General features: G+C 46.7%; 1 protein-coding gene across 2 annotated transcripts in view; it reads right to left on the bottom strand.

Moving 5' to 3' along the window:
• Positions 1–4,089: 4,089 nt before the first annotated feature.
• The window catches only part of TGM6 (transglutaminase 6), a 49,830-nt gene continuing 43,792 nt past the window's right edge, over positions 4,090–10,127 (bottom strand). Inside the window, exons 11-13 of one of the 2 annotated variants that reach the window (XM_055265556.2) lie at positions 6,320–6,474; positions 5,895–6,028; positions 4,090–4,353 (exon numbers count right to left, since the gene is read on the bottom strand). In XM_055265556.2, coding sequence (XP_055121531.2) covers positions 4,200–4,353; positions 5,895–6,028; positions 6,320–6,474 — 443 coding nt within the window. In that variant the 3' untranslated portion in view covers positions 4,090–4,199. The remainder of the gene's footprint in view (positions 4,354–5,894; positions 6,029–6,319; positions 6,475–10,127) is intronic. The other variant, XM_055265557.2, reaches the window with a different exon arrangement.

Below are 10,127 nucleotides of genomic sequence, written 5' to 3'. Positions count from 1 at the left end.
CCATTCTAGCTCCAGAGCTGCCTGGGGTCAGGACAGGCTGTCTCTGGGCCTGCCCCATGGTTCGATTCTTCCCTCTGCACACCCATGCTCCCCCACTCCCTTCCATGGGTGTTGAACCCTAGATCACTCCTTGATCAACATCCTGCATCCTAAACTCCATCTCACAATCAGCTTTCTAGGAACTCAGCCTTCAGCAGCCGAGCTCGAGGCATACAGATAGTTGGCATTTGCTGGAAGGATGCGTCTGGAGCCACCACAAGGGGAAATGGATCTGGGACACGTGGAGCCTCCCTGAGGGAAGGAGCATCTTTATACGTGGAGTAGCAGATGGCCTCCTGTTCCAGGGAAGATGCTTACAGGGTTCCTTTCACTTGTGACAGATGCATAATAGGAGAAAGGAACCCACATGATGAGAGGAGGGGTCCCTGGTCAGTCGCTCCATAAGGATTGGGCCATGAATGCAGATTCTCACAGCGTGACAGAGCTAAAAGATCCAGGGGGTCACCATGCTTCTCAAATATTTCTACCCAAGTATCTCAAAAGGAAAGGAAGGTGAGCGCAGATCCCTGGCTCAGGGACAGGCTGTCTTCACCCAGTGACCAGGGATATGGGAAACTCAGATCAGAATGGAAATCCAAAGCTAAGGCCAGATCCATCTGGGATCTGAGTGAGGTCAGGGGTCAGCCAGAGCCTGGATCAAGGCTCAGTGTAGGCTCAGAGCTCAGTCTTGGATCAGAGCTCTGCTTGAGGTTAGGGCTTAGTGTGGGGTCAGGGTTCACTTAGTCAGGATTGGAGCTCAGTCTGGGGTCAGGACTTAATCTGAGGTTGGCATGAGAGCTCAGTCTGGGGTCAGGATTGTCTGGGACTGGACCAGGGCTCCATGTGGAGCCAGAGGTCTGTCTACAGCCAGAGTCAAGTCAGGATTTAGCTGTGGTAGGATCCAGGGCTTAGTGTGAGGCCAAGGTCTAGGGCTCATCTGGCATCAAGGTCATGACCTAGTTAGCCTCTGCGTCACGGCTGTCTCTGGGGTCACAAGCACAAGCTGGAGCCTCATCCTAGTTTCAGTCCGGGGCTTGTTAAGGGCTTGGCCTTGTTCAGGTTTGGGCTTGATCCTAGGGCAGGGTGTAGCCTGGTGTCAGAGCTCAGTCCTGGAGCAAGATTTGAAACGATGCGTTGTTCTACGGCAAGGTCAGCCAACTACAAGCTGTGGGCCAAACTTGGCCTGCCACCTGTTTTTGTAAATAAAACTTTATTGCAACACATCCAGGCTCATTTGTCTATGTACTAAGTATGGCAGTTTTCATGCTATAGCAGCAGAGTTGAGTAGTTGTAACAGAGACTCTATGGCCTGCAAAGCCTGAAATATTTACTATCTGGTCATTGACAGAAAAGTTTGCCAACCTCTGTTCTAAAGGTTTGGAGGCCCCTCTGGTATGTGAAAGCCCAGATCCCTGACCTAACTTGGTGTCAAGGGCCTTCATGAAGTTTCAGATAGTGTTTAAGAGACAGGGGGACTCAATGGAAGCAGGAGTCCTGAGGCTCAGTAAAGCCCTGTTGCTGGTGTCCTTCTGAGTGCCCCATGGCCAGCCAACTCTAAGGCTTTTCTCAGTCTTGAACTACCTGTTCTGCCCTTCCTGTGTTAAGGCCATGGTCAGGGTCTTGCCCTACCAGCTGAAAGGAATTCCCTACCTGCACATTTTTCTTTGTAATTTCCAAAACCACATTCCCACTCACACTCTCCCTTGGACTTCTAAGCTGTCTTCTGTCAATTTCTCCAGCTCTCCCACTCACAAGCAGGGCTTTCTCATTGGCTGTTGGGGCGGCTTCTGCTTTCCACCGGGGCTGGAATAACCAGGGAGGCCAGTTTTGTCCCATTAAAGCGCTACTCGAAGGCGCCAAGGGCAAGAGCATTGTGCTGGAAACAGAGCTACATGGCAGGTGGCCCTCACCACCTTCAGCGACATTCCCCTCCCTAAACACCTACAAGGGGACTTCAAAAGTTTCATGGAAAAGTAACATTAAAATATAAACATAAAAAGTAGAAACTTTATTTCTCAACATGAGCTCTGTCAAGTTCAAGATATTTTTATAAACAATAATACCTTCCATTTAGTCCATCCCTAAAGAACTGAGGGTCCAGGGGATTTAACCATGTCAACACAGTCTTTTTTTTTTTTTTTTTTTTAACACAACTGAAGAAAAATGGGCACCCTTTAAAGAGTTTGTTTTTAAGATTAGGAAACAGGCTGGGCACAGTGGCTCATGCCTGTGATCCCAACACTTTGGGAGGCTGAGGCAGGAGGATCACTTGAGGTCAGGAGTTTGAGACCAGCCTGACCAACATGGTGAAACCTCATCTCTACTAAAAATGCAAAAATTAGCTGGGCATGGAGGCACACGCTTGTAATCCCAGCTACTCAGGAGGCTGAGGCGGGAGAATCGCTTGAACTCAGGAGGCAGAGGTTGCTGTGAGCCGAGATTGCGCCACTGCACTCCAGCCTGGGTGACAGAGCAAGACTCTGTCTCAAAAAAAAAAAGAGGAAATAAAAAGAAGTCAGATGGAGCCAAATCAGGACAGTATGGTGGATGCTTAATGAATTCCAGTCAACACTCTCACAAAATTGCCTTTTTTTGATGAGAGGAATGAGCAGGAGCATTATTGTGGTGGAGAAGGACTCTCTGGTGAAGCTTTCCTGGGGCTTTTTCTGAAGGCTTCAGCTAACTTTATCAAAACACTCATAATAAGCGGGTGTTGTTACTCTTTGGTTGTCCAGAAAGCCGACAAGCAAAATGTCTTGAGCATCACAAAAAACAGTTTCCACAAGCTTTGCACCTGACCGGTCCACCTTTTTTTTTTTTGAGATAGAGTCTTGCTCTGTTGCCCAGGCTGGAGTGCAGTGGTGCAATCTCGGTTCACTGCAACCTTCACCTCCTGGGTTCAAGTGATTCTCCTGCCTTAGTCTTCTGAGTAGCTGGGATTACAGGCACACACCACAACACCTGGCTAATTTTTGTAGTTTTAGTAGAGATGGGGTTCACCTGGCCAGGCAGGTCTCGATCTCCTGACCCCAAGTGATCCACCCACCTCGACCTCCCAAAGTGCTGGGATTACAGGTGTGAGCCACTGTGCCTGGCTGGCCAGTCCACTGTTGCTTTGACTGAACCACTTCCCCCTCTTGGTAGCCATTGCTTCTATTGTGCTTTGTCTTTAGGACTGTATTGGTAAATCCATGTTCCATCCTGTTACAATTCTTTGAAGAAATGCTTCGGGATCTTGATCCCTTGTTTACAATTTCCATGGAAAGCTCTGCTCTTGTTTGCAGCTGATCTGGGGGCAACCGTTTTGGCACCTATTGAATGAAACATTTTCTCAACTTTAATTGTTCAGTCAGAATTGTGTAAGTTGAGCCCTGCGAGGTGTTGGCTGTTGTTTGTGCAGTTAGTCACTGGCCCTCTTCAGATTTGGGGCTGCAGATTTTAGGGAAATGCAATCCAGTTTGGGCCCTTCCTTTATCTTCTTAGATTATCCCAGGCAGCAGTCGCCCCTCAGATCCTGGGCCTCTGTCTTCACTGAGGGAAAATCTCCCTTTGCTTAAAATCTAATGCTTTTTAGGATCAGGACTTAGGAGGTATAAATGGCACACACACGGGCCTCAACTCTGCCTCTAGCTCACCCTGTGGCCTCTGTAAGTTTCCTTCTTCTCTGTAATGGGAGTGTTGAGGGATGGTTAGGTTCCAGCTCTGATACTTTTGGGTTCTCTGTCAGGACTGTGGGGAGGATCCTTGGCTCTTGATGTGGCCAGGGCATTTGAAAAGCAAGGAGAGTCCAAGGGTCAGCCAGGGTGACAGCGAGGTGGCAGGGCGGAAGATGGCAGAGCCGAGTGGGCCAGGGTTTCTCTGATGCTCGGGTCTGTCAGCCTCCCAGCCATGGGGATGACAGATGAAGGTTGGAGAGGATCCCTAGGTTCTTACATCATCTATGGTTGTCCAAAAGTTTAAGGATTACTGAGTGCAACCCTTCATTTTACAGAAGAGTAAACTGAGGCCCAGGAGGAGAAGGAACTTGCCTAAATTTACAAAGTAGGTCAGAGGTTGAAGCAGGATTAACTGAGGACTCCTGGTTCCCATGTGGAAGAGACAAAGAATGGGCAGGAGGAGGACAGGGTCCGAATCCACCCCTCTCAGTCCCTCATGATCCATCACTTGGCAGTGGCCACATGGACGATCACAAAGCCCTTGATGTCCGGGAAGTGCGGGCTTACAAGGTCCACCTGCAGCTGCCTTGGGCCACTCTTGGAGGGGGTGATGTCAAACTGGACTGAGGCCCTCTCCTGAGGCTCCAGGGTGGGCACACTGGAGGAAAAGGAGGGGAGAAAGGCAGACTGTCAGTCCTCTTGCCATTCTGAGTCTGGCCTGCCAATCCACGGCTCCCCATACTCCTCAGGATCAAGTTCACCTTGTGGCTTGACATTCAAGTCTTAACAACATGTTTCCAACCCAGGTGCAGTGGCTCACTCCTGTAATCCCAGCACACTGGGAGGCCGAGGCAGGTGGATCACCTGAGGTCAGGAGTTCGAGACCAGCCTGGCCAACATGGTGAAACCTCACCTCTACTGAAATACAAAAATTAGCCAGGCGCGGTGATGCACACCTGTAATCCCAGCTACTCAGAAAGCTGAGATGGGAGAACCGCTTGAATCTGGGAGGGGGAGGTTGCAGTGAGCCAAGATTGCACCACTGCACTCCAGCCTGGGCAACAGAGTGAGACTCTGTCTCAAAAACAAACAAACAAACAAACAAACAAACAAACACAACAACCAAAAAAACATGTTTCCAATTTAATTTTCTCTTCTACCACCCGCACTCTTCCCATCCAGCCAGGCTAGTTTTTGGTCTGTGCCCTGAACTTCCCTCCTCTGGGCTTTCACCTGCTCTGTTCCTCCCACCTAGGATGCCTTTCTTATTCCAATCCACCTAAGGCCCAAATCAAGTTCTCTTCTTCCAGGAGACCTTCCCTGACAACACCAGCCATCAGGTGTCGACACCAAGACCTTTGCCTGGCAAACCATCCTTCCTTCTTGATAACTGAAAATCCCCTGTCCTCCTCCTGCCCATTCTTTGTCTCTTCCACATGGGAACCAGGAGTCCTCAGTTAATCCTGCTTAAATTCATCATTTAAGGCTCAGCTCAAACACCAGCTCCACTGGGACTTCTTCCTGGCCTCACTCTCACTTAAGGGCTGCTTTTGCTCCCCCAGACCTTAGACAAGATCTTTTTCACAAATCACACTGTCCTCATGTGAAGGGCCATCTGTATCTGAGAGCCCTTCTCCAGGCAAAACGCCTTCTGTCCATCTTAGTTCCTAACAATTACACATGGGCCAGAGCACGGGTCAGTATAATCAAGGACCACATGAGTAGCAAGTGGATGAATAGAATAATGAAGGAGTGAATTAACGGTTGACAATGAATAAGTAAATAAACGAATCCATGAACGAATGGGAACATGTGTGAATGAATGAGTGAAGCATAAATGTAGGAATAAGTGAATGAAAAAATGAGTAAATGAGTGAATAAATGAGTAAGCAAATTGAAGAATGCATGAATAATGAGTGAAAGAGAGCAAATGAATGAAAGTGAGTGAATAAATGGTTAAATAAGTGAAATTATGAATGAATGATATGAGTGAATGAGTGAATGAGTTATATGATTTGACTAAATGAATGAATGAATGAAAGACTAAATAAGTGAATGAAGGCTGATATGTATAGGCTGTGGGCTGGTTCCTGGGGTGTCCAGAATCTCCCACACTCCCCCATCCCTGGCAACTTCTCTCTGGCTCATCCATAAGGAAGGGAGCCCCATTCCCTGCCAGCCCCCCAGGCTGGCACTTACTCGATGCTGAGCTGTTCCTGGAGAAGGCCACTGCCCTCCACCATCAGCGCACAGTCCTTCACTCTCTCTAAGAGGGGGTTGACTACCGTCACTTCCACCGTAACTGCCACTCCCACCACAGCTGGGCCCAGAACCTGAAGGGGACAACATCCATGAGCCATCGCGCCTACCCCTCCTCCCTCCAGGAAACCGATGGTCCTGGTTGAGTTAGAGGATGGATCATTAGTCATGTCCACCCCCGCCTCCATATACCCCATTGCTGAGTGCCACTGTTGCACCCATCCTCTTATGTCAACCCAGTCCTCCCACCCTGGAGAGCTAAAGCTGGAGTTAAAGGCACAAACCCCCCAGCTTCTGACGCCCTGCCCCAGCTCTGGGGAGTGGGTGCCGCTAGGAACAGCATGGTAGATGCAGGCTGAGGTCACCTGGATGGTGATGAAGTCCTCTAGAGTAATGTCCTTCTCCACTAGAAGCTTCTCTCCTTTGGTGACAAGGCACATGGCAGCCAACAGGATCTTCTTGTCCTCTGTCAGGTCTTCTTTATACTTAGAGTAAGATACTGTAATTGGGATTCTCTTCTCTGGAAGGGAAAGCAGAGGTGGGAGTTGGGGCTTTATGTCTTTCTTCAATGGCACTGGGAAGTAGGAAGGGAATGCCCAACTAATAGCTCCTTTTTCTCTGGTCCTTGCAACCATTCTGAGACAGGCTTTATTCTCTTCAGTTCTCAGATGAAGAAACCTAATGCCCAGGGCAGGTATTTTCCTGTTCAAACTCATATAGGAAGTAAACCAAGATAGTAAGATGAGGTGGGAGTCAAATTTAGGTCAGGGAGCTACCACAATACCAGATCATTTCTCCAAGAGCCCTCGGAGATGTTTCCAAGCTTTCCCTACCTATTCAAGATGGAAATCTCTCAGCCCATCAACCATTCATCTCATCCTTCACTGTTCATTGAGCACCTACTATGTGCTAGGTGCAGAGAAGAGGAAGACCAAAGGCATGCCTCAATCTTCCAATCCTGTGAGGCCAATTTCCCTACAACTTTTCCAAATGCCCGCCTCCGTGAAGGCCCAGTCCTGGTCAGCCCCACCAACTGAGGGAAGTCTTCACTGACACCTCCACCCAGTGCTCTCATGCTCTCTGAGCTCCTGTGGTCCTGGCCATCTCTATCTCCCTCTCACCAGTCACAAACATCCTGCCTAGGTACTCTTTTCTTGTAAGCATGGATCACCACGAACCTCAGTCTTTTTTTTTTTTTTTTTTTTTTTGGAGATGAGTCTCGCTCTGTTGTGAGGCTGGAGTGCAGTGACATGATCTCGGCTCACTGCAACCTCCACTTCCTGGGTTCAAGCAATTTCCTGCCTCGGCCTCCTGAGTAGCTGGGACTGCAGGCACATGCCACCACGCCCAGCTAATTTTTGTATTCTTAGTAGAGATGGGGTTTCACCACGTTTGCCAGGATGGTCTCTATCTCTTTTTTTTTTTTTTTTTTTGAGACGGAGTCTCGCTCTGTCGCCCAGGCTGGAGTGCAGTGGCGCAATCTCGGCTCACTGCAAGCTCCGCCTCCCGGGTTCACGCCATTCTCCTGCCTCAGCCTCTCCGAGTAGCTGGGACTACAGGCGCCCGCCACCGCGCCCGGCTAATTTTTTGTATTTTTAGTAGAGACGGGGTTTCACCGTGGTCTCGATCTCCTGACCTCGTGATCCGCCCGCCTCGGCCTCCCAAAGTGCTGGGATTACAAGCGTGAGCCACCGCGCCCGGCTTCTATCTCTTGACCTCATGATCCACTAGCCTTGGCCTCCCAAAGTGCTGGGATTACAGGTGTGAGCCACCATGTCCAGATCATATTTTTTTTTTTTCCAACTACTATATATTCTTTCTTTTAGGTTCAATGTGCTCTTTCTGGCTTGCTCCCAGGCCCTCTCATTCCCTACTGTTCTACTCCCCCTGCTTCCTTTATTTCTGTTTTCTTCCTGACTCTGAAGGCATCTGAATTTTTAACTCATGGAAAAGGTCCTTAAAGGGCTCAACTTGGCTCATGCACTCTGCTACCCCAGGGCTTTGCATATCGTAGATTCTCCCGAATGCCAGCAGGCTGATTCATGTGTTAAAGTATGATTTTGTTTTATGGGCTCCCTTAGTTCAGTAGGTCATTACTGGAAGAACCTTTACTACAATAACAGTAATAAATAATAATTATAGGCCGAGTGCAGTGGCTCACGCCTGTAATCCCAGCACTTTGGGAGGCGAAGGCAGGTGGATCACCTGAGGTCAGGAGTTCGAGACCAGCTTGACTAACATGTTGAAACCCTGTCTCTACTAAAAAAAAATTACAAAATTAGCAAGGCATGGTGATGTGTGCCTGTAATCCCAGCTACTTGGGAGGCTGAGCAGGAGAATTGCTTGAACCCAGGAGGCGGAGTTTGCAGTGAGCTGAGATTGCGCCACTGCACTCCAGCCTGAGAGACAGAGAGAGACTCTATTTCAAAATAACAATAACAATAACAATAATAATTATAATTATAAAAGCTAACTTTTACTAAGGGATTAAAGTGTACTGCACTTGGAAGTGCTTTCACAGATTAACTTATTTAATCCTTACAACAATTCCATGAGCAGGTATTATTATTTTTATTTTATTGATTTGTTGATTTATTATTTTATTGATAATATATTATTATTGATAATAATATCAAAAACACTGATAATAAACATCATAAATCGAATGTTCATTAGGTAGTAGGAATGATGCCAAATACTTTATATACATTATATCATTTACTCCTTGCACGGTGATAGACCACGGTTCTCCAAGTGTGGTCCTGGGACCAGCAGCATCAGCGTCACCTGGGAACTTGTTAGAAATGTAAATTCTCAGTCTCCAGCATGAAGAACCATCATATGCCACCATATGATACACATGAGCAGAGCTTTGGGCATCAGCTCAGACCCTGGGAGAGAGGAGGAGGAAAGTAGCCCTTTAAAATGTTTGGATCAGGGCTTCTTGAAGTTCTCTGACTCATAGACTCCACTAACAATCTAATAAAAGCTGAGACAGCTTTCCCTAGAACAATGGTTCTCAATAGCACCGTCACTCAGCTGGACATAACTGACTTCTGTAGAATATTGCATCCAACAACAGCAGGATACACATTCTTCTCAATCTCACACGGAGCATTAACCAAAAAGGATCACATTCTGTGGCATAAATGACACATTAACAAGTTTAAAATAATAGAAATTATGCAATATATGCCCCCAGAACACAATGAAATCAAACTGGAAATTAATGACATAAAGGGAGCTGAAAAATCTAAAATACCTAGGGATTAAACAACACACTTCTAGAAGAACACATGGGACAAAGAAGAAGTCTTAAGAGAAATTTAAAAGTATTTCGAAGTAAATGAAAATGAAACTACAACTTATCAAAATTTGTGGGCACATGCCTGTAGTCCCAGCTACTTGGGAGGCTGAGGAGGGAGAATCACCTGAGCCCGGGAAGTTGAGGCTACAATGAGCCATGATTGTGCCACTGCACTCCAGCCTGGGTTACAGAATGAGACTCTGTCTGAAAAGCAAAACAAAACAAACAAACAAACACCCCTCCCCCAACACACAAACTTGTAGGATGCAGCAAAAGCAGTGCTTAGAGAGAAGTCTATAATATTCAATACATATGATAGAAAAGAAGAAGGATCTAAAACCAATAATCCAAATTTCTGCTTTAGGAAACTATAAAAAGGAGAACACGTTAAACTCATCTTAAGCAGAAGAAAAGAAATAATAAAAATTAGAGCAGAAATCGGTAAAATTGAAAATCAGAGATCAATAGAGAAAATCAGCAAAACCAAAAGCTGGTTCTTTGAAAAGATCAATAAAGTCAATAAGCCTCTAGCAAGGCTAACTTAGAAAAAAACGAGAGAAGGCACAAGTTACTAATATGATAAATGCAAGAGAGGACATCTCTACAGATCCCATGGACATTAAAAGGATAGTAAAGGTAACAAGTTTGGGGAGTTAGGAAAAAAACAGACAGTAAAGGAATATTATGAACAACTTTATGCCCACAGGTTTGATAACCTAGATGAAAGGGAGCAGTTCCTGAAAGAAAAAATCTGCTAAAATTCATATAAGAAGAAACAGACAGCATGAATAGGCCTACATCTATTAAAAAACGGAATCAGTACTTAATAATCTTCCAAACCAGAACACATTAATCCCAGATGGGTT

This window comes from Symphalangus syndactylus, chromosome 24 (genome assembly GCF_028878055.3).
Source record: "Symphalangus syndactylus isolate Jambi chromosome 24, NHGRI_mSymSyn1-v2.1_pri, whole genome shotgun sequence".
NCBI lineage: Eukaryota > Metazoa > Chordata > Mammalia > Primates > Hylobatidae > Symphalangus > Symphalangus syndactylus.
Note: the sequence above shows the minus strand (reverse complement) of the source record. Positions and strands in the feature narration are given on the sequence as shown.